At 31.0% G+C, this 25,898-nt stretch overlaps 1 protein-coding gene and 1 pseudogene across 1 annotated transcript; both read right to left on the bottom strand.

Moving 5' to 3' along the window:
- Positions 1 to 1,349: 1,349 nt before the first annotated feature.
- LOC129904371 (transmembrane emp24 domain-containing protein p24delta3-like) lies at positions 1,350 to 6,377 on the bottom strand. The gene is made up of 4 exons (XM_055979936.1): positions 6,041 to 6,377; positions 2,689 to 2,901; positions 2,475 to 2,551; positions 1,350 to 1,769 (listed from the first exon to the last, which is right to left on the bottom strand). Exons 1-4 carry the CDS (start codon positions 6,236 to 6,238, stop codon positions 1,625 to 1,627), a joined length of 633 nt encoding a protein of 210 aa, XP_055835911.1. The 5' UTR covers positions 6,239 to 6,377; the 3' UTR covers positions 1,350 to 1,624.
- Positions 6,378 to 18,800: 12,423 nt separating this feature from the next.
- Positions 18,801 to 20,709, bottom strand: LOC129903610 (uncharacterized; annotated as a pseudogene).
- Between the last annotated feature and the right edge of the window lie 5,189 nt (positions 20,710 to 25,898).

The following is a 25,898-nucleotide window of genomic DNA, read 5'->3' as shown; positions in this document are numbered from 1 at the left end:
ATTTTAGGTTTTCAGTTACTGCGTATGCCTGTTTGTAATGCTACTGTCATGCTCTGTTGTTTTTCTTTTTTTTGTTTTGCTGCTCTGTTCTATCTCTATTTTTTTCTTTTTTTTTGTTGTTCTATGACTAAGTTACTGTTCTGTTTTTTATTATAGTAAGTTGTACATTCTTATTCGATGGAACAAAAAAGGGATCCATCTTGAGTGTATGGAACTCCAATAATTTCTCCCTTTGCAATTTGCTTATGCATTTGCTTTATATGTTATGAATTATGAGGATTATTGACTATTTAGTTGCTTTTTAATCTAAGAATTGAAAGATTTTCTTGATATGTTACCTCTGTTGAGTTCTTGATTATTTATCTATGCACAATCAATACTTTTTATTTTTATACTTGTAACAACCCATTAGGTCATTTTGAATACTAGAGCTTTTTATTTTATAAAAGACTTATCCCGTAAATTTTAATGAATATTTTGGACTATTCGATAACTACGGTTATTTAGTTGAGGGGTAACTTTAGATAACTAATTTAATTGGTGGGCTAAAGTAATAATTTAATTAATATATTATACCACTTATTCCATATTTATTAAAATAAGTTAGTAGGTTTTGTCACTTTTAGTACATGATTCATTGAGAAACGAAAATAAAAAGAAGAAGAGAAGGGGTTGGGGCGTCGAACGAAACTAATTGTGGCGTTGAACACAAAAGGGCGAGATACTAAATTTGTAGTATTTAAATTTATACATAGTTTCTTCAGTTGAAAAAGAATATCTTCTATGCTAAGTTGCCATTTTTGTTCTGATTGTCCCAAGCAAAAATTCTGGTAATCTAGGAAGTTTATTTTGTTCTTTTTGTTTTTTGTTTTGTTATAGTGTAGAATTTAAGGAACATCTATTTTGGAGAATACTAGTTTGTTCATAAAAAATAGAATAAAGTCTTAAGTATTTGAATAAGACATACCCAAATAGAGAGTAGTTTGGGATTGAGGCGCGAAGATGTTATTGCCGGTAAGTAGGAGATTCATATCTCGTAGGAGCAATTCGCCGAAAGTATAGGAAGAAGAAAAACTTCCGACAACAATTTCAGAAAATAAGGAAAAGCTTGAATTTTGATTTTTCGATTCATGAAATCAATTTATAGTTCAAATAAAACTGAAGAGAACATGCAAAAACTGAAAAATTACATGAAAGCAATTTATAATGAATAGAAAACCACAAAGGCAGGCTTTCTATTTTTTACTTCTCGTGGGAAGCATAGCTTGGTAGGAACTGATATGCTACTATTAAGGATAATGCTAATCATAAAGCTGTTTCAAATTCAAACTGCGAATCGTAGTGACAAGTTATAAAACCGTATGAGAGTATAGATAGATTTGCTCAACTAAAAGTAGAAGAATGTTGGTACATTTGGGTTGCGCTTGTCCCCTGATCATAGGGCACTAATAGTTTCTCTTACAAAATATATGTTATCCGGCATTTTCGTTCACTGTAGATCACAGTCTAGTCCATTGCAGAAACAAAAATATGAATACAAGTGGAAAAAAAAGAGTTGTAATTGATCTATCTGTAAGCTACTGTAGATTTTGTGTGATGCAACAACTTGCAAAATTTGTCAAATCTAAATAAGCTTTTTCTTGTGAAAGAAGTTCTTCAGATAGAGTACTTGCAGAACTGCAGCTGCTATGCATATACCAAGGGACATTATACTTAACCATGCCACTCTAGCATTGGTTTTCTCACTTTCTTCCCTCATTACTGCTTCCCTGCGGACGAGATACAAGAAAACACCATGTTAATTGTGAGGTAGAAGACAAAAGAAGGATAAAAGCATCGGTTACACCAAGCTTCTGCAAGAATGTTTTCGTCATTTCTTCATGAAAAAGGTGAAAAAAAGAAAAAGAATTTTTTGATCAATTAGCTTTTCCATTTCTTATTGTCTCAAAACTGGTGATTTACAATGCACTTCCTTATTAAGAGTATCTTCATTGGTCAAATCCAATAAGAAGTACAGCAGCGATTATGTTCACTACGAAAACCAAAGTCTATTAACCCTTGACATTTTTGACACTATTTGCCATTACTTGTTGCTTTCTCTAAATTAAGGACAGTATCAGAGAATTACCAATTTGAGTATATAATTATAACTTATCCACTATCCTACATTCCTTTCTCCACGATAAATTTCCTCCATTGTCTTTTGATACTGCATGAAAAAACCTGCTTCTTATCACTATAAATATGCAGATGCAGACTCCTAGTGGGAAATATTACTCATAAATTTATAAAATGGAACAAAACTTGAGGGGTTAGAAACCAATATTGGCACATACACTCACGAGAGAACCATAAAACAAGAGGGAAATGTATAATATCAAAAATTCAAAGTATTCGCAATAGAAATGAAAACAAACAGAAAACATATATAATCCAGGATGTGGAACACATTTGAAAAGCTAGTATGTACTTACCTATCCTTCAGGTACTCTAAATTTTCATGAATGGCTTGCACTATCCCTTCAAGTTTCACCAACTCAAGTTCTACACCCTACAAGGGAAAAGCATATGATGAAAGAATACAACGTGTGGAGTTAAAAAAGAGGAGCATACACAATAAGTAATCCCCTCCTAATCTGGCCTTGGAGGGAATTGGTGTAGATGGAAAATATATACTTGTGAACTTACTTCTATCTTTTCCTTCCTTGCAACTGATTCCCAATCCTTTGCACTGATTCCCGTCTTCCAGTCAATACCGATAGTAACAGCTTTAGCCCCGGGGGCATGGTTGTCCATCCAAAAGCATGCCAAATAGTTACCAGCCTCAGTGGTTGTGAAGGCAAATTGACCATGAGTTACATTCTCTTTATGGTAAAGATTGTTTCCAAATGGTGATGTGACCTAAAAAGAATGTTGCAATGATCTAGCTCATTAAAACTGCACCATTAGTGAAAAAAGTGCAAAAGGAAATTACTTTTCTCAAGGTTAATTAACAATTTCAAGAAGTTATGCTGCTTATCTGACTTGAGATGATTCAAGCAATATAGAGCACTTTTACAGGAAAAACACATTTCATTTTGGATAACACCTAAAATCCATCTAAGACCCTGACCCTCTCCCTGCATCTTCTCAATTTGGACAAGAGACCTCCCTTGTTTATATATGATTTAATCAGTAAGGGGTTGCTTGCTATGAGGGATAAGGGATAATAATCCTAAGATAAAATACAGGATTATTTGTTTAGGGAGTATTAGTTAGTCCTGGAATTATTTATCCCATGTATATGATGGAATAACCAATCCCATGGGATATTCCAATCCATATGATAATTTTGTCTCTCTCATCCTCCGTACCAAACAACCAGTAATAGATCAAGTAAATTGTCGAATATAAGTGTTAAACTACAATGTTTTCTTTTTCCCGATAAAGCGGTGTTGAACTATAGTATTAGCATGAAACATTTCATCCTTAATTGACCTCGAAAAAAAAATTGTCTACACATGTCATGCATGGAAATAATGCTAAGAAACTGTAAATAACTGTTAAAAATATTAGAAAAAGACATAAACACACCACTGAATTTGTCCAATTTTTTCAAAAAGACACCTTAACTTTGCGGGCGTCCTATTACCCCACAAAACTATTTAAAACCTTTGTAAATGAACCATTTCGACCCATTTTGGCCCGGCATCTATCAACACGCAGCTAACGCGCATGAGGCTCTTTTTTTCTTCCCAAAACCAATAAAAAAGCGCCACATTTCATTCCTTTTCTCTATTAAATACACCTTCTTCCCCAAATTCTAAAAAGAGCTGATGAGGCCATTTTTGTACTCTCTCTAATGAAATCAGCTCAAAAGGTAAGAATTTGATTTAATTTATTATCTGAAAAGTTAATTTATTGTCCGAAAAGGCATAATTTCTTCTTAATTTCTTTTAAATTTGAGAAATCAAGATATATTTCGTGTTTAGGTTTTGAAATCACCTCAAATATAACTACAAGTAATCAGGAATTAAAAATGAACTTAATATTAATAAAAAAAATTAGATGAAATTTCATAAAGAAAATCAATTTTTTAAAAATAGAAAATAGGGAAATTCTATATTCTGCACAAAAGAGAAAGATTAGTATAAAATATTGTGTATTCCCTCTTAAAAATTATGACGAACAAAACCTTTTATTCCATTTTTACAACTAGTTATAAATACACATACACCATCTCTTTTATTTCTCAATCTAAGAAGAAAAGAAAAAAAATTGAGGAAAAAAACTGAGAACTGTGAGAACCTTTATTGCTACTCCGTCAACAATGGAACCAGTAGAATCAACCGTAAAAACTACATTTTCGCTGGCGGAGAGTTTTCAGACATCGCCGCGGCATTCTCCGGCATTGTACTTATTTGCCGGTCTAGCAGCGATGCTAGGGTTAATAGCTTTTGCATTTGTTTACTCAGCTAGAACTTCAATAATTTTGACCAAGAAAAGTGGAAATTGCAGCAATCTTCGAACAAACTTGGAAATCAAAGAGACAACCTAAGAACTAAGAAAGAGAATGAAAATGAAAATGAAAAGAAAGAGAAAGACTCTTCATTTTCAAACGATTCGGGTCGGGTGTGAGTTTTAATTAAATTAAATTAATTAAAAGGGTGAGGTGAGCATCACGCGCGTCTCCACAGATGCCAAAATGGGTTAAAATGGTCCATTTACAAAGGTTTTCAATAGTTTTGTGGGGTAATAGGACGCCCACAAAGTTAAGGTGTTTTTTTGAAAAAATGGGACAATTTCAATGATGTGTTTATGTCTTTTCTCAAAATATTATAACAATTATTTTGTAATAGATCTCTAGTGTTAGTCACAAAGCAATCTATCCCTCTCTCTCTGACTAGCTTCTCAGATTCTTAACATCTTTTTTTGAAGGCATGTCTTTTTCTTTGGCTCTATTGTTGAATCAATGAAATGTCTCATAGAATTTGATTTTAGAATGACGAAAAAGCATCTATGCTTTAAAAGATGCTAGTTACGGGATAAATTGATTAGAGCCTGTTGGATGGACTTTTGACTTATTTTTGTTATTTTTGCTTAAAAACAAGGTCTTAAAAGCACTTTTTTATTTTACCAAACACTACAAAAGTGCTTAAAAGCACCTAAAACAAATCAATCCAAAATGGGCTCCAAAGTAGTATTTGGACAGGTGAGGCTTCTAAAAGTAGATCTATATTGAACTTCTATGTACGGTAGCATAACTTTTTCCCAACTTCAAAATATACAAGCATGATCTTCCTCAAAGAAACCAACTTGCAACCTTGTCTTTATATTAAGCAAATTGGAGTAAGCACAAAAACAGATGATCTTGTTTATTTCCCGGAATAAAGTTGATGCCATCTTTACTATAGTATATAGTTGAGGAAATAGTTTGAGCTAACTTTATGATTCACTATATCCACGAGAGAACCAATTAGTGCCTTCCACCTTAAGAAAAAACTTATTTAACTATAGAATACACAAGTCAATCTTAATTCTTAAGAACTAAAGTGGCACACAAAACACACTATAAATTCAACACAGTCTCGCCATGACAAAGACTAAAAGTAAGTATTGGAGTGTTGAAGGATAAACCAACTATGTCAGTGTCTACCTTAGTAGTTGAGACTTAGCTAATCTTGTTACTTTGTTGATATGGATTAAAGTCTATTCGTCTATCTCTATTTATGTGATATTAACTATTTTGCAAACAAACTCCTTTTGCGTAAGAAATTCTAATATGTATCATGTAGTAACATAACTTTGAAAATTTGGAAAAAACAATATTTCTCTTAGATATAATTCATAACATTGGTTTCAATAATATAAGTTTCATTCTCTAACTTGCATTATCAATTCAAAATTTAAAAATAATTCACCTAGTTCACCTCAAATGCAATAACAAAGTGAAAGTTGGTCAATCGGATGTATACATCCTTCAGCTATTATACATCTCACAATATCAAATTTTTCTTAGCATGAATAAGCTAAAATTAGAGCATAAGCATTGGCGTCTTACCTTGACGGAGATGGTGGGGACAACATTAGCTTGGGCGTGCTCTTCGTCACCGATTACGCTGTAATCAGCCAAAACGACGACGTTAGAATGGATATCTTCTGACAAACACTTGGTCCCCGAAGTCGGCAATTCGATCCATATCGCATCCGCCACCGTCATCACCGTCAACAACAGAAGAAAAAGTTTACAGAGTTCCATGCTTTGTTTGTACTGACGGAATCGGAGATGTGACTTGAGATTTGAGATTTTGTTCTTACTTTCAAAGGGAGAGAAGAGAAGACTTTTTGAAATGTTTAATGTGAGTTTTGGGGGTAGTCAGAACGAACGTGCATAGCACGCACTATTGAAGAGTTGTTGTACTGTACATAAAGAGAGAATACATTGGCGCCACGCAATTTCTTCAACAATATCCAATCAGAATGCATGGACTTTCCAGTTAGGACGCCAAAAAGGTTACCTGGGCGTATTTTTTTTTCCTCTCTCTCAAAGCTTCTACTTATGTGTTAGCTTTGCCTATCAATTCTTCTATTTTTATTCTTGTGATCATGGAATGGAGTTGTAATTGATGAAATATATAGGTTACCTCAATAAAGGTTTGTCAGTAAGCCACTGATTAACACGGTTTGTTTTTTCAATTGTCATATGAAATTAAACATTATATTAATAAAATATTGTAAAATTTTCATTTCACAAAAAAGTATTATTTTTTAATAAAAAATAATATTTCAAATATTTATATTTGATTAAAAAAATAATTTCTATAATATGCAAATAAAAATTATATATCAATATAAAAATTATTGTAACGTAATTTTTTAAGAATTCAACATAAATATATTTTTATAAAAAAATATATCACGAATAAAAAAGATTTCATAGGCATAATATAATATCAAAAAATTAAATAAGAATGATAGATACTAGCCAAAAAATAATAAAGAAGGTTTCACATCATCAACGCCTAAGCTAATAAGAAAAATTATTTTTTTTCGATGACCTTAATCCAATTCTCTAACTTGTGAAGTTCTAGCATCATCCATATTTTTTTGTAGCGGTCACTTTCACAAAATATACTAATAGATGTATTGTATAATGGTTATTTCCAAGTCCATCTAATTTTTCTTTAGATTCTTCAAAGTTAGATGCATTATATTTTTTTAATTAATAACTCTAATGCAGTACTCATTTTCTCATCAATTTTCAATTGAGAAGAAGAGATTTTTTTTTCTTCCTCTAAACTTTTCTTCAGCCAAAACTATAGATTGGGATGGAGAATTATCAAGTGCTCTATCATTTTTGTCACTGACTAGATCCTCAACTCTATCGGGGGTAGTTATATCTATAGTAGTAGATATAGGAGAGACACTAGAATGGGAAAAAGAACAACTTGGACTCTAGCAATGAACTCCCGTTGCAGTATAACCTTCAAAAAAGTTTCTCCGCAAATCTGAAAAGAGTAGAGGTGAAGTCTTCAATGTATTTGCTTTTGGTAATCAGAGTGTTTCAATAAAATTATTGGCCTAAAATAAATTTTAATAGGAGACCTCAAATATGTATACATAGTTATTGTTTTTAATCATGACTACTATTTTTTCAACCAGAAACTTTGAGTTCTTGATAAACATCAATACACCCATAATATTATTGCAACAAGAGTTCTTTACAAAAATCAATACACCAAAAAAATATTATTAATATAAGAAAATACTTGTAAAGATTGTGAAAACTTATCAGTCCAAGAGGAAAAATTAATGTATGGCCGCGAAAATAGAGGAAGTAAGTTTGTATAAAGAGAGAGAGAGAGAGAACAAGTTGCACAACAGAGAGAGAGAAAGGCGACGTGCTTTTTTGCATAGTGTGTTAAATAAGTTTGAATGTTGTTAAGATTCTCCTACAGATCTGATTCGTTCAGATCCATTCAGAGGCTTTTCTTTAAAAAGAAATAAATTGACTTAATGGGGTGAATATGAATAATTAAGATTCAGACCTAAAAATCAAACACACTTAATGGCCTGAATCTGAATGATTAAGATTCAGACCTTCATTAAGTGCAAATAAATGATGTCTTAATATCACTAAGAAGTATTCTTGTGTGGATAATATTCAGCATCACTCCATCCACAATTTTTAGCCGCCACCATTAACCACATCTACCATCACAACCACCACTACCATTGTCAACCACAATTATCGTCGTCTACCACCAACCACCTCTGTCATCACAACCACCGTTCATAACCACTAATGTCAGATGATACCACACTTACCTCCTTCATCATTATAATTATATCCATTGTTACCACCACCTCGTCTATGTAGCCGCTACCACCTCCACCACTACTATCAACCACTACCACCACTACAGTCAGTTCCTACTACCAATAAATTCCTCCATCACAATTAGCACCACCGTCAAGTACTACCATACATTTTTTTATCACCATCACCATCGTTGCCACCTCCATTATCAGCCACTACCATCACTGTGGTCAATCGCTACTACCAACCACGTCCATCATAATAATTAGCACCATCATCAACTACCACAAACACATCATCAACTACCATATATTCTTCAGTCAGTACTATCAACACCACCAACTACTAACATCAATCAACTTCACCATTACAACCACCGACACTACTACCAATCGTCATCATTATGACAGTCACCACAACACCAACTACCTCCATCGTCACAACTATCACCACCATCATTACTAGCCATTAAAAACAACTATTACCATCACCACCACCACATACAAACTATCTCTACCATCATTAGCTAGCATCAGAGTTTTATTTTTTATCAAATAATAAGTTTATTTTATTAAAAAGTTTAATTTTAATTAATTTTTATTTGAATTGTGTATTTATTATGTACATAGAAATAAATTATGTATATTTAAATATTGAAAAATAAATAGTCTTAATCATTCAGTTCTCAAATTTAAAAACAACATTTTAATCATTCAAATGTGCATTCAGATTCAGACGTTTATTTGTTAAAGAAAACAAATGAGTTAGTTGCACTTGTCGTGGTTGTCACTAAATGGACACATGTACAATACCTAATGGGGAGGAAAGTCATAGTGAGGGCTGATAAAAAAAGCTATGAAAATCCTACAGGATCAAAAGCTCTACACAAGATTTCTAACGAAGTGATTGCCAAGCTAATTCAATTTCACTTTGAGATTAAATACAAATAAAGAGGGAGAACAATATAACAAATTCATTATCTAGGATGCAGATGGGAGAAGTAGTTGTGATGATGCTAACTCTTATTGTGACTGAGTTATTTGAGAAGATTAAGTCCAGTTGGGAAACATAACTTGCTATTAGGGAACTCCTAAACAGGATAAAAGATCAGGATAAAGGCATTAACGAACATATTCTTCATCTTTGTAAACCAACAACTAAAGAACGAAGGGCAAGCTAGATAGTTGGTAGGAGAAGACTCAGCTTTGAGACAAGATATGATTTATATATGGCATACGAAGGTTGTAGCCTGTAGTGAGTCACTCTAGGATAGGAAACACCTACAAAAGAATATCAAGTCTATTCTACTGGACTGAAAGGACTTTCAGAAGACCTGACAGTGGCCAGTGTGTCACCAGCCAAAGAAGTAAAATATGATAGTTCTGCTTATCTTTGCCTCGACCAACCCCTGAAGATACCAAGGTCTAGTATAAGTATGAATTTTATAGATGGACTTTCAAAGTCTAAAGAGGAGAAACAACTATATATGTGTGTGTATATATATATTCTAGTAGTTGTGGACAAACTCACTAAATATGGATAGTTTGACTCTAACTCTTCTTGGATCAAAGTTAATTAAAGCTCCTCGCAAAATTGTTAGTGATAGAGATCTAGTTTTCATGAGTAGGATTTGTTTGCAATGAAAGGAGTAACAATACTGAGTACCTCCACACGTACCATCCTATAGACAGATGATCAAACAAAGGTTCTCAATAGGACTGTGCGGGCGGTATTTTTGTTCAAACATTCAAAAGGTTTGGAACAACTACTTGTCCCTAGTAGAATGTTGGTACAATATCACCTTCCACTCAGTCACTCAACCACTCCTTATATGATCAGCCACCTCCTATTCACATTCCCTATGTTTCACAATAGAATGATTTATAGATATGATAAACAATTGAAATTGGGAGATTAAGTCTATTTGAAGATTCAATCTTATGAACAATTAACTAATTCTCATCACTCTTTCTCTAAGTTAACCAACAGAAAGCATGGGAGAAAAACAAGAACAATTTCATTTCTAAAAAAATCTTTCTCCCCCCCCCCCCAACCCACACACACTTAATCTTTCACACTCGGCCGGAGAAAATTCGAAAAACGATAAACCCGATGGGTTGACGCGACAAATTTCACCCCAAAATATCATATAACTTGAACTATTAGATAATCATAGTCGATGATAACATCACTGTGTCCATCGCTATTATAGAATCGTACATAAAATTTTCACCTCATACGACTCCTTAGAAGTCACAAATAAATCTAAGAACCCTTTCCTATTCTTTATCTTGATATGTTTGTCACATAGAGTCAAATATATCCTAAGATCCCAAATTAAACTAGAATCTTTCAAAAAAATGAATTCTTATTCTAGAGTGCATAACCACATGAAATAATATCAACTATGTACTATAGGCCTTATCAGATTCCTCAGAAAGTTTGTCGAATAGCTTACAAATTGTTATAAGAAAAAATAGTCATTGGCCAAATGGCATGTCGCAAGGCGCCCAGCTAGGCGAATCGCGAGGCGGTAGTGTAAGAAGTGGCTAAATTTTACAGGTTGGTTAATGAAAGGCATTTTCATCCTGAAAATTTCAGGAACTCTATATATACGACAATTTTTTGGCGATCATCAAGTCTAGTACGCAAAGAAAGGGAAAACAATATTATTTTTCGTAGGTTTTCATTATCTTCTAATTTTCCGTCGAACATGTATTATTCATATTCATGACTTCTTTGCTTCGTAATCGAATCATGAGTGGCTAAATGCTTTAATTCTAGTATTGTGGTGTTTTCACATAAGTATTTTGTAGTTTGACAATCGTATGCTTATAAAGATTTTTCATTATTGAGTTTCTTACTTTTTCTTGAACTTAATTATTAAGGGTGTTAAGTGGGCCGCGCCGGGTCAGATCGGCCCACCTCTTTTTTGGGCCACTGGAGTACAGGGCCGGGTTAGACTGGACCCCTAATGGGCCAGGCCGGTTCGGTCTCCACAATGAAAAATGTAAAAAAAAATTGGCCCATGACCCATGAAGGGTATAGGTCAGGGCTTAATGGGCCAAATTGAGATGGGCCAGTTGGGCCTGCCCGTTGGGCTTAATTTTTTTCGGCGTTTATGTATTCAAAAATTTGAGTCAATCAGCAATATAGTGTATCGTTATCTAGTTAATTTAGAAGTAATAATAATAATTTATATACTCACAATATACTATCTATTATAGTGATATAACTAATTATATATTATATATATACTTACAATCTATATCTAATATACTAACATTATACTATATATTATAGTGATATAATTAATTATATATTATATAGATACTTACAAAGTATATCAAATATACTCGCAATATACTATCTATTAGTATGTATATACTTACATTATACTATATATATGTACTATGTATATCAAGTATACTAACATTATGCTATCTATTATAGTGATATATGTACATTATATATACTTACAATGTATATCTAATATAATCACAATATACTATCTATTATAATAATATACTTATGTTATATATTATATATACTTATAATTTATATTTAATATACTCACAATATACTATCTATTATAATAATATACCCACTATATACTTATAATATACTATCTATTAGTATGTATATACTTACATTATACTATATATACATATTATGTATATCAAGTATACTAACAGTATACTATCTAGTATAGTGATATATTTACATTATATATACTTACAATGTATATCTAATATACTCACAATATACTATCTATTAGAATATATATACTTATGTTATATATTATATATACTTACAATGTATATCTAATATACTCATAATATACTATATGTTATAATATTATACTCACTATATACTCACAATATACTATCTATTAGTATGTATATACTTACATTATACTATATATACATACTATGTATATGAAGTATACTAGCATTATACTATCTATTATAGTGATATACTTATAATGTATATCTAATATACTCACAATATATTATCTATTAGTATATATATACTTATGTTATAATATATATACCTACAATGTATATTTAATATACTGACAATATACTATCTATTACTTACATTATATTACATATACTTACAATGTATATCTAATATACCACAATATACAATCTATTACTTACATTATATATTATATATACTTACAATGTATATCTAATATACTAACAATATACAATCTATTGCTTACATTATATATTATATATACTTACAATGTATATCTAATATACTATCTATTACTTACATTATATATTATATATACTTACAATCTATAACAAATATACTCATAATATACTATTTATTATAATAATATTTTTCAAATATTGAAATCTTGTAGTGACTACAAATTTAATTTTTCTTAGATGATTATGTAAAATAAAAATAATTATTTAATTGAATCATATAAAATTTGTACGGAAAAAAAAAAAGAAATGCAAAGACTTTGTAACAACCCCTAAAATGTTGTATGTCGGTATTTCAATTCTCGACAAAAATAATACAGCCTCTGTATTTTGGGCATAACTTTTCATAGGTTAGTCCAAATTAGGTGATTCAAATTTCTGGGTAATCACAACATCCTTACCTACAACTTTCATGAAGAACATAACTTCAAATTCGGAGTATAAGTAGGTCAAATAAATTAATCTTTGCAAGATATAGTGCTGTGACGAAATTGAGTGTTGATAGAAGAAAATTCATATCTCACTGTAGGTTGCTCCAAATTGGTTGATTCTTGAACGATATGAAACTAGACTTCCATATCTACAATTCTTATGAAGAAACCAAATCCTAATAAGGAATTTATCTTATTCAAACGTAGCTTCAAAAATGAGTATTCTGTTAAAAAGAACTCATCTTACCTACCATGGAAACATCTAGATGCATTTGACATCATGCATGACATAAATTGTCCTCCATTTAACATCATCCATGACATCAATATATTCCATTAAATTTTCAGATTTTTCTTTATAATTATTTTATTTATTGTTAGGTCCCTCTTTCCCACCTATAAATACCCACCTTATTTCCTCATTTTATTTATCAAGCTTTACTAAGCATTTCTTCTCTCTATATACTTCTTCTCAAATATAGTTTTAGTTTTAGTAGTATAAAAATACTACTCCGGTTATTCTTATACTCCGGGTAGTACACAAAACGCTCCGGCGAGAAGAAAAGGCTAGGGATCCAAGAGTATTCCAATTCGGAGTAAACCTTCGGATTTAAGGTATGTAAGGCTTTCATAGCATTGGATTGAGTTCGTCCATGCGCCCAATATTTAAATTTATTATAATTGAGTTATAGTTGAGTTTTATTCAAATCTTGAATTCTAGATGAATTAATTCTTCTTCTATTGAGTTTGATATATTTATGCATTAATATTATTATTATTGTTATCTCTCATATTATTGGAATTATTGTTCATGGCTACTTTCCCATGAATTCTAATTGATTTGATGTTCATGAATATTTTTACATATGTTTTGAGTAAAGATGTTGGCTTTTTATTATTTTTATTGATAAAAAGAGAGTTATATGAATTAATACTATATATGTATTTTATTGAGTTTTGAAAGAGTAAAAGAGTTGAATTTGAATGAATTTGAGAAAATGATATTTTGATCAAGATGTTTTGATGAGATGTAAATGATGTTTTTGGAAGTATAATGATTGATGAACATGAAATGAGATGAGTTTGATGATTTAAATTAAAGTCCAATGAGACTAGATGATGAGTTTAATATGAGCACATATTTTGGGAGTAGTATTGAGCACCGAGTTGGGTAAGAGTTTAATTGAGTCAAACCCCAGAACTACGTAGCCAGCGTAGGATGGAGGCTATGCCTCTTAAGTCCCAAAAAGAGGACTTTGATGAATGGATCCAAGATGGTGATGTCCTTTACCCTGGCAAGGTATTGGATGGATGTGGCAACAACATCGCTTCGTTGTATCATCGCTAGCTCATAAGTGATGGTTGTCGGTTAGAGAAACTCCCAACTGAGTAAGCATTGCTTATTACTATTATTTTTATTATTATATTTTAAACTTGCATTACATATTCATGTTGAGATGATGTTGAGTTCTGAGCTGAGTTTTATTGAGAGGAGTATCTTGATATCTATCCTTACCTTCCTGCCATTTTACATACTCGTACATTCCACGTACTGACGTCATTCGACCTGCATCGTTTTATGATGCAGATACAGGTGTTAGAGATCCTCAACAGGCGCATCGTTGAAGATCATTTCTTTTCAGCTATTTGGTGAGTCCTTCTTGTATTCGAAGGAACTCCTTATCCTTTTATTATTGTTGAATGTGATGTTTCTTTTGAGGTAGCCATGGACATGTCATTGGCACCATCTAAGAGTATTAGAGGCTTCATAGACAGAGTCTGATGATGTAATCGGAGTAGTTCTCCTTAGAAACTACTTCTTCTAATAATTATCTATTTTTCCTTTGATTATGACAAGCCCACATTAGTATTCTTAAGTCTTCCGCTCATGAATAAATAAGAAATGAGACCAAGTGGTTCTCTCAGAAGTCAGAAATGGTTTCTGAGTGCCGGCCACGCCTAGGGTACCCTCTCGAGGCGTGACAGACTTTGACTTTATTAATATATTGATAAAATTCAAAATGTGGTTACAAACTTACAAGTAGTTGTATATAATAAATTGTAACTTCTACATATTTTGAATCATTTTCTCCAATTCATCTATATTAACATTAACAGGAATTGGCTCATAATTTTCAAAATCAACTAATTCGTAATTTAGACTAGCTTGTGCCGAAGGATCTCCAATTGACATGATTTCTTCAAGTTCTTCGTCTTCTTCTGTATCTTCTACTCTTCCTTTATTCCTACGCTCTAATATAATTCAATCTCTGAGGCAAACTAAAACATTCATGGCATTGCTCTCCAAAGAGTGTCGATTGCCTCCGATCTGCTGTCTTCCTTGACTAAATGTGCTCCCCAATGCAACATTTGACATTGAAATATTTAGCACATTCCTAGCCATGATTGATAGTGCTGGATATTGTTTTTGATTGTTCTTCCACCATTCTAGTATAGTGACACTATTTCATCATAGGTCTCTGGATACTGTCTCAAATAATAATTAAGCTCATCCCGATTTATGCTCCGTTGTGATGTAGGTTGTATTCTATTTCAAATAGATAAATTAGAAAAACCATGGACAGACATACCACGTGCCTGTCTTTTAGAAGATGATGGCTCGTCAGAAGGACGAGATAGAGGAACAATATGACTAGGGGTAACATTATCAAGTAAATCGATATAATGATTATATAATGTTTGAATATGATCACTTGTATCACCCATTGCCTTAAACATAGTAGGATCTTCATCTTTTTTAATTTCTATAGAAGTATATATAAGGCGAACACATTCAGATAAATTATTAAATTTCATATACGGATTTAATATAGCACCAATTAAATAAATAGGAGGAATAGAAAAAAAAATATTTTAATTTTTTTTATCATTTCAGCAACAACATCTTTGTAATTAACTTTCTTTTTATATTTCATAAGCAATATAGAAATTTCAGCTAAATAAGCTAAAATATTAGAAACAGTAGGATAATAAGCACCAAAAAATTCAAGAGTAGCCAAATAAAAATTTTCTAAAACCACAACAACATCATTATTTTTAGTCCAATCAGATTCTTCCAACATGACATCGGGAAATTTATATGCATATTGATTAAAAGTTGTAGTTATAGGGTTTTATAATTATTACAAGTCTTTAAAAAATCATAAGTCGAATTCCACCTAATTTCAATTTCTTCAGGCATTAATCTAGGTCTAAGATTATTTTCCTCGCATTTTCTTTTAAATTCTTTAAGTCTAGCTTTTCTATTATTTTCTTGAATAAAACCAACTACATGCCTAATTTTTTCAATTGTTGGCTCAAAAAAATAAAGTCCATCTTTAACAATTGAATTATATATATGACAAGTACATCTAATATGAAAAATATCATCTAAAGGGGGGGAAAACTCAGCTTTCAAAGAATTAATAGCAGTGGTGTTATTAGATGCATTATTAAAAGAAATACAAAAAACTTTGTGTTCAAGACCATAATATTTTGCAACCATTGATATAGAATCAAAAATAAATTGTGCATTATGTCTTTAGTCTTCATCATATTGAAATGCTAAAATATGTTTTTGCATAACAAAATCACTATCTATCCAATGACAAGTAATAATTAAATAATCATTTTTATTTATAGCACAACCAAGATCAGAAGTAAGTAAAACTCTACATGGAAGATTTGTTAATAACCAACGTAAATAATATGCATATTGTCCATGAAGTCTAAAAATATCTGATCTACAAGTACTTCTAGGAATACCGTTAAACATGAGATTATAAATTGATTGTATATAATGAATAAAAGCATCAGAAGAAGCAAATGAAAAAGGTAGACAACCCACAACTATCATTTTCGCTATCTCTTCATGGTCCTTCATTTTATTATACGTCCACGTTAATTTTTCGATCTGTGAGTTTATTCTACCTTGAACTGGACCAGTAGCACCTCTTATTCGTTCATTCCAACCAGGATGCTCATTGTCTAGATGTCTAGTCAATTGACCCGTTCCACCTCTATTACCCCCGGTCTTATGCTCGATTTTTTTTTACACTCTTTACATTGAACTTTAGTTATTCCGGCTATACATTCAAAATAATGTCATACTAAACTTTTTTTTCTTCTTTCTTTTATAGGTCGTGGAGGAAGATTAACAGTTCTAGATTGAACATTACCTAAATCTACATCAGGACTAGTTGGTGTAACATCCACATCATCATTATCATCTTGTTCTAATTCTACTTCAAATTCATTTGGTTCTTCTATACCGTAATTTTCTTGAAATTTATTTTCATTCATATCATGTGCACCTACACCTATTTTTCCAAATTCACTAGGTGGTGCTTTAGGTATACAAGAATAATTTCTACTTGTACTACCTCTACCGGAAACACTTTTCTTCTTACTACCACTAGCTCTGTCGGGACACAAATTTTTAACCCTTTTTACCTATATTTTTTAATCTATCCATTATGCAAATTAAACTAATAAAAATTATAAACACAAAAATTAAATATTTAAATATACTAGAATTAATTTATTAAATAAAAGCAAGAGAAGGAACGATTATACCAAATTACCGGAATCAAACAAAGAATCATAAAATTGATGAAAAGTTGAACACTTGAAAGTTGAAAAAACTTCCACTTGATGTTGTTAATTGCAAAAAATAATAAAAGATTGATATCACTTTAAGAGAGAATTGAGAAATTGAGAAAGAATTGAGAGAATTAAATGATTGTTGGTGCGAAAAAATGATTAAATGTTGTAGGTATTTATAGATTTTTTTTTTGATTAATTAATTTTTTTTAGTTTAAAAATAGCCATATATTCAGATTTGGCCGTTGGGCCAACAACTATATATAGTCGTTGGGCCCAACGACTCTTTTTGAATCTAGCCCAACATCTAGAATTTCTGAATAAATAAATAAATTGTCGAACCTGGCTGGTAGACCGATGGGCCCGTACCGGTCCCCTTATCGGGCCGGTCTTACCTGTCCGAGGCTAAAAATACATCGAATCGCCCAATTTTTTTTATGTTGGACCGATACCCGGTCCGATCTTCCCCGTGTTGGGCCTTTAATGGGCAGGTCTTAGGGGGGCGGTTAGGGGGCCAACTGGCCCATTTGACAGTTTTATTAATTATTTGATTTTTAAGCCAACTATCGAATACTATTTGTGGCTCGTAAATTGAATTTGGGAGAGGGAATTCGCGAGTGTAATAAGAAAAAGTAGAGCCTGATTTTGAACTTTATAGGGAAAGAGTATCGATTTGCTAACGTGGATAGGAATATACCGTTAGCCTTGCTTAGTTGATACAGATTAATTTTAAATGCACTTCACTGTTGATCAACGACCATAGGAATATAGGTGTTAGGAATAGGCGAGTAGTCTTAGAGTTATCGACATGATGCTCAATAAGTAATATGAACCTGCAACTAGTAACTCAGGAAAATAATTAAATGTGAAATTGGATAACTGAACCGGATTGTTAAACTGTCATGACCCTGAATCCGTCTCTCATCTGAATTACATAAAACGAATCTTCGTCTTGCAATAAACATGCTGTGATCTTAGTTAAACTCAGTCTAGTAAAACATAAGTCCAAAATTATTTGTTACTTACTGAATAGCTGAAGTAATAATTCAAATTAGACCATCAAACCGACAAGTCTATGTGGGTACGATATCTGGACTTACATCCTATATTATGATTGTCACTAATGTTCATTATAGAATATGTAATTTCTATAACAACAAGACTGGTTTACAAGAAATTAAGAACTACAAAATGTGATGCAAAATTATTATTAGGAAGAAGAGACATGGTACAAAAGCTAATGCAAAATTATGCTGAAGCTGATACTTTCCGTTGGCTTGCCTTGGACATCAGGTAGATATTCCACACATAAGAAAATGTGTTGTTCACAAGTGACTGTCAAAACAATAACAAAATCAATTTGGTTATCTTCTCAAAAAGATATAGGTACACATTATCTAGGAAAGAGTTTAAATTAAGAAACCTTTAGCATACCTGTAAATGAACGGGGACAAATGTGAATGTGATAAAATCACATATAGGCCAATACACAAGACCATTAACAGCAGTAGGAACCAAGTCACGTTTCAGTCTTGCCACAATTTCTGAACTACTTTTACCTAGCGTAGCAAAATGAGAGATAGATATGTATAAGCATCAAAATTATCCAATATTATATACTTGAATTAATGGGTCAAGTACTATATATACCTTGTGCTGCGGCGTTCAAGGAGAAGAAGATAGCATTCATCGTAGGTCCATTTGGGATCTGTCCTAAAGCTATCTTTTTCAATGTTGAAAGGACGTCACGTTTTGGAAGGAATGCTGAGAGTGAGTTGTACAAGACATGAAGTGAAGGCCTTAAAATAACCACTGCAAAGCTTGCTAACCGCAGTGTTCTTATTAGATCATACTGCCCTGAAAATGACCCAGCTACAATTGTCTGTCCACGGTCAAAACATAGTACATGTATTATATATAAGACACTGTTTTGAACACAGACTAATTAGGGCGTCTCCAACCCCAGCACCAAATTTGATGCTCCAATCTACTGCACCAAATTTTACATCAATTTTTTTTTTCTCTTTTTATTATTATATTATTATTTCTTATTTCATTTACTATTTCTTAATTCATAAAACAAAATTCTTTCTAAAAAACATTCACTATATATAATTTTCATATTGTTTCAAATTATAGTCATTTAATATAAAATTATTTTATATCATAATTTTTTAAATAATATAAATTGCTAGCAAATATTACATATTATACATAATAATGGACAACACAAATCAAAGTGAAATCATTAACGAAATATAATTAAATAAACATTACGCAATTGAAAATTTTATTTTAAGTTCTACATGAATATTCAACCTCCAAGATCACTACGGTGCTCCCATAAATGCTCTATTAATGCATTACGTAGTTCAAAATGAGCTTCATCGTCCTTAATTATTTGATGTCGAGCAAGAAATTGTTAAAATCGATAATTTTCATCTACTGCCATTTCTACCATCGGACTTGAACCATCTAAAGCATCTTGAATTGGTGCGTTAAGATCAAGCTCATCCTCAATTATCATATTGTGCATTATAATACATGAAGTTAATATATTCACCAATTTATATTTTTGCATATTTAATTTTTGTCAAGGTTAATTGTACTTATATCCAATTCAAATATATAGTAGAATTAACATAAATTTAATTTCAAAAAAATTCAAGTAAAGGAAAATAATATATAAAAAAATTAAAATTTTAATCTAAAATTGATATTATAAAAATATTACGTAAAACTAATAAAATATTTTAATTAAAGCATACCAATTTATATAATATATAATTAAAAGTATGGTATAAAATAATAATAAAGGAGAATTGGTGCTACACTATTCACACATCAAATTTGGTGCAAAATTTGGCATGGATTGAAACAACTTTGCACCAAAGTTGGAGATGTCCTTAATACTTATAACGGGTAGAAGAATAGTATGTATCTGTGAAGTCAAATCAGCAGCAGTGACAATAAGAGTGCAAGTAATGGTCTTGATGAGAGAATGGGGCGAGAGTGTAGCATTTGTATATACCACCCAATGAACCCAACTTTGCTGGAAGAAGCAGCTCCAACAGATGATGAGAAATGCCTAATATCATCATGATATAGGATATTTGTGCGCCAGCTTGAAGCTATTTCTCAGGAAAGAAACAAACATCACTCATTTCTTCTTCTTCTTTTTTTTTTTGTTTGGTTTGAAAGTGAAAGAGAGAGGTCTTCAAACAATTGCTCTTATGTTGGCTTTATATATGACATAATGACTTAGTACAAAGTGAAGTAGGATTGGGGACTATAGGACAGCTGCATGCCTAATTTCTGGTCGAAAGTTTGGCTGCCTATAATTTATAGGACATAATATATCTTAAATGGTACATCTCTTCTTTATACCATCAAAGTTACTCAATTAAGAATTTTTTCATAAAAAATCACTCAATTAAATATTTTTTTCTCAGAAAATTACACATCTTTCTTTTAGAACCTCAAAATCACTCAACTATGAATATTTTACCTACAATTTCACCCAACTTATTTAATTAATTTTTCATTAAAATTTGTTGACATAAAATTTAATATGATACAATATTTTACAATCCCGCAAACAAGATGTAAAGAATCTTCCTATTGACATTAGGATAAACAATAACGTTAGCCCTTTTGTCGTTTGACCTGTAATAATTTGAATACGATACAATATTTAACAAACTCAATTAGCAGGCGTTTGGACCTACAATATAAAATTGCAATATGAAATTATGAGATGAAATCAGTGTTTGGACATGTGATTTCATATCATGAGATAAAATTCCAAATTCTCCAAAAATCATGATTTGGGAATTTCAAATCATGATTTAAGATTTTTCAAACACAAAAATTGACCCACAAGTTTATATTTTACAAAAACAACTCCACATTTATATCTACTTACCATTTGTTTCATATGTAAATAAAATTAATTCCTATTTTACTATTTAATTCACCAAATTCATTATTTTTTATCAAATTTATTTACCAATCAATTTTTTTACTACTTCATTCAACGTTTAATAAAAAATAATTTTTTATCATTATATTAAGTGGACAAGACTCACAACAATGACATCAATTTCACAATGGGATAAGATATACTTTATAAACATGAAGATATAGTTATTGATGATATTGACCAACAAATGGCTCAAAGTAGCAATGTTGGTTCGTCTTCTCGGTCATATGATCGAGAAATGCAAGATCAATGAGAAGAGATTGTCCGTACTATATGGGAGGATTATATTAAAGACTAGTACACTACAACTTATATTTAATTCTATTTTTTGTTGAATTAATTAAGGTTTGATTAATAAATGTTGTATTTTTTTAAGAATAGTTTTCTGATAGCATATTATGTAATTTAATAAACTTTTGTTTATTTGGTAAAGATTGAATAAAGAATTGGGATAATTTTAATTGTTATACGACTTATGGGATTTTATGTTAATGAGAAAACATACAACATAAAAAGTGGCATATCCAAATAAAACTTCAACTTCATCTTATAATTTCATATTATGATTTCATATCGATGGCCAAACGGGCACTTAGGCTTATTGAGTTATTATATATATCTTTTTTAGAACAAACAAATCTCAAAATTTAAAAGCATAGGGTTCAAATTAATCATGTGACAAATAACTAATCCACCTTAGGTTAGTTGTGCAGTTTCACATACGTAAGTATTGCCACTTTATTGTTTTCCTTAGCTATCACCTTATTATATATAAATTATTATTTTGTTTCCTAATAACATTTTAGTATTTGAAGCTTAATGAAAATTGTTATATGTGCACGCAGTCGTTAACTTTTCTATTCATTTAAAAAATAATTTTATTAAATTTTTTAAATTTTAAATGTTTTTATTATATTCTAACAAAAGGTTAGATATTTTAAATAAAAAATTCATGTCAATAAATTTCAATGGAAAATAAATTAAATGGATTGGGCAACTTTTTAGGTAAAATATTCATAGTTTAGTGACTTTGAAGTTATAAAAGAAAGTTGGGTGACATCCTGTGAAAAGAATTCTTAATTGAATGATTTTTTGCGAAAAGAATTCTTATTTGAGTGACTTTCTCTGAAAAGAATTCTTAGTTGAGTGACTTTCTGCGAAAAAAATTCTTAGTTGAGTGACTTTCTATGAAAAGAATTCTTAGTTGAGTAACTTTCTGTGAAAAACACTTAGTTGAGTGACTTTGAGGTTATAAAAAAGAGTTCAATGACATTTTATGAAAATAAAATCCTTAATTAAGTGATTTTTGTAAAAAGAATTTTTAGTTGAGTAACCACTTAAGATATTATCTCTATTTTTTAGCTATGCATTCACCTTATAAATGTGCTACACATTTTGGATTAGAACAAGCACTAATAATATATTCCACCAATTGTTGATCCTATACAATATTTTAGAATTAGTTATTATATGATGCTAAATACTGTGTTTTTCAAAGTAGACAAAATTTCCGCTTTAATTATCTCCATTTAGTAAAGAACAAAAGAATAGTAATATAGGGCTAGCAAAACTAAAAGATTTCCTTACATTTAGTTAATTACATGAATTTAGTGTGATTTAAATTTTGACTAAGAGACTGTTTTGCTTTGCTGCTTATTTTTAGAAGCACTTTTTAAAAATAGCTTTATAATAAAAGTTCTTCTGAAAAAAAATAATATGTTTGGCTAATTCATTTGAAAAGTATTTTTGATAAACATGTGGTGTTTGGCTAATCTTTTTTATAAAGTGCTTTTGAGAGTCAAATTACAAAAAATGACAAGTATCAATGCACTTCTAATATTAAGATTATTTTATAAAAAGAAATTATTTTAATTATATAATATATTAAATCATCATCATCAACAACAACAACAACATACCCAATGAAGTCCCACAAGTGGGGTCTGGGAGGATAGAGTGTACGCAGACCTTACCACTACCTCATAGAGATAGAGAGGCTGTTTCCGAAAGAACCTCGGCTCAAAAGTATCAGTCCCAAAAAAAGACAGAGCAATAGTACATATACAAATCATACCATACAAATTCTACAAGATAAGAACAATACTAATAGCAAAATAAAGTGATAATCAAAGGGCAACAACAACATAACTATACTGGCACGCCTAGACCTAAGACCAACCCTAAACCGTCACAAGGCAATACAACATTCTACCCCTGCTAACCTTCTACCCTAATACGCGACCTCCACTCTTTTCTATCTAAGGTCATTTCCTCGGTGATATGAAGTTGCACCATATCCTGTCTAATCAGATTTCTCCAATACTTTTTCGGTCTACCCCTACCCCTCTTATAACCCCCAAATCCAACCGCTCGCACCTCCTAACTAGGGCATCGACACACCTCCTCTACACATGTCCAAACCATCTCAATCTCGCTTCTCTCATCTTGTATGCCACAGAGGTCATTCTTTCCCTCTCTCGAATAACCTCGTTCCTAATTTTATGATTCCTAGTATGTCCACAGATCCATCTCAACATCTTTATCTCCGCAACATGCATCTTATGAACATGAGAGTTCTTGATTGGCCACCACTCTATACCATATAACAACGATGGCCTAACTACCATTATGTATAAATATAAGAGGTATATTAGTAAATATGTATATATGGCAAGGATAGTTTGGTCTTAAAAAAATAATCTTCTGCTTCTGCTTTTTTGAAGAAGCAGAAATTCTTAGCTTCTTCCCAACAATAGAAATACTACTCCTGCTTTCGATTAAAAGCAATTTTACTGATTAGCCAAACATCTTAATTTCTCCAAAAAAGTGTTTTAATCTCAAAATAAGTATTCTTGGCCTCCCAATAGCAATGCCAAACAGGCTCTAAATTAGATATATTCTTGAGAATGTTACAATTAGCTTGCGGTCACAATCACTCATAAAAGTTTTCCCCAAAAAACAAATTTTAAAGGGAATTTTAAAATATTAGTTGCATGAGTAATTAATTTATGGAGAAACTATCTTATAAGACATGCATTCATACTATATATACTAATTCTATCTATACTTTCAAATAATTACGTATCTTACCACTAATTAAGAATTTTCTATCATATATTATGAAAGATACACCTAGATATATGTATTTTTGCTATCAAATACATTAAAAATAGGGAAATAGGCGAGCGAGATAGTCATGTATCCCAAATACATGTGAATCACACCAGATATACACTAGATACATGTATCTATATGTAGGTAGTGTAATTCGCATGTGTCAAAGATACTAGATACATAGAAGAGTGGCGAGTGAGATGGGAAGGAGACGAGGGAGGCGAGCGAGATTTGTCGATGAATATAGATAATGCGAATCCACTTGGATACAATGTATCTTGAATAAATTACACCTATTTTTAACTCTATTTATCCCAATATCTGAACGTATCTGAATGCACCAAAATTTGATAAAATTCATAATATTGCAAATTAGAATGTGTCTAAGTAATTAGCTCCTAAACTAGTGAAATTTCTATAATTTTTTTAATTTATTTATATAATATAAGTATCAAAGAGTTGTTCGCAAAAGTATAGATCGATTTTACAAATAATAGGATTGTACAGTCAAATCTCGTTATAGTAGCAATGTTTCTTTGAAAATTTCATGACTGCTATAGTGATGTATTGTTATATATGTATACTAGCATTTAATGCTTAGATTTCATTTAGCTGTTATAAATAAAAGTAATTAGTTTAATGACTTTGTGTACTAAGAAGAAGGAACGTATTTACTAATCAATTTTACCAAAAAAAAGTATGAATGTAAAAAATAAAATATCAGTAGCCTTTCCTCGTGAAATTATGACCATAATTGATGGACACATATGAGTAAACTATTGATAATTGTTATCAATATAATAGAAACTTTGATAAATAAATTCGAAGAACTCCATGGGATTTATCAAAATTAATAAGTAGGATAGTTTGAAATATATTTAATAAAGTAATTAGTTTAAAATAACTATACTTATATTTTATTTACATAAAAATAGTCAAAAATAATAGGAAGTATACACTAACTACACAATATAAATTGTCAAAAGTCATAGAGAGTATACAATAACTATACAATATAGATTATTTATACATGATCTATACACTAACTATACATTATGATATATTCAAAAATTTGAATATAGCTTAACTATTTATGAAGTATACACTGACTATACATGAAGTATACAATGACCATGCATAAAGTATACACTGGCTATTCAATCTCGATCAACTTAAAATCACCTTTAATCAGTCCCAAAATTTAGATATGAAATCATCTCGATGTTTTTGAGTATTGTGATATATAATTC

Source organism: Solanum dulcamara, chromosome 9 (assembly GCF_947179165.1).
Source record: "Solanum dulcamara chromosome 9, daSolDulc1.2, whole genome shotgun sequence".
NCBI lineage: Eukaryota > Viridiplantae > Streptophyta > Magnoliopsida > Solanales > Solanaceae > Solanum > Solanum dulcamara.
This window is presented reverse-complemented; position numbering and strand designations above follow the sequence as displayed.

Excerpts from the sequence above, each read along its gene's own strand:
- LOC129904371 (XM_055979936.1), bottom strand. The coding sequence starts at position 6,238 with ATGGAACTCTGTAAACTTTTTCTTCTGTTGTTGACGGTGATGACGGTG. Across the intron at positions 2,902-6,040 it reads TCCCCACCATCTCCGTCAAG|GTCACATCACCATTTGGAAA; the intron begins GTAAGACGCCAA and ends CATTCTTTTTAG. Across the intron at positions 2,552-2,688 it reads CAAGGAAGGAAAAGATAGAA|GGTGTAGAACTTGAGTTGGT; the intron begins GTAAGTTCACAA and ends TTTCCCTTGTAG.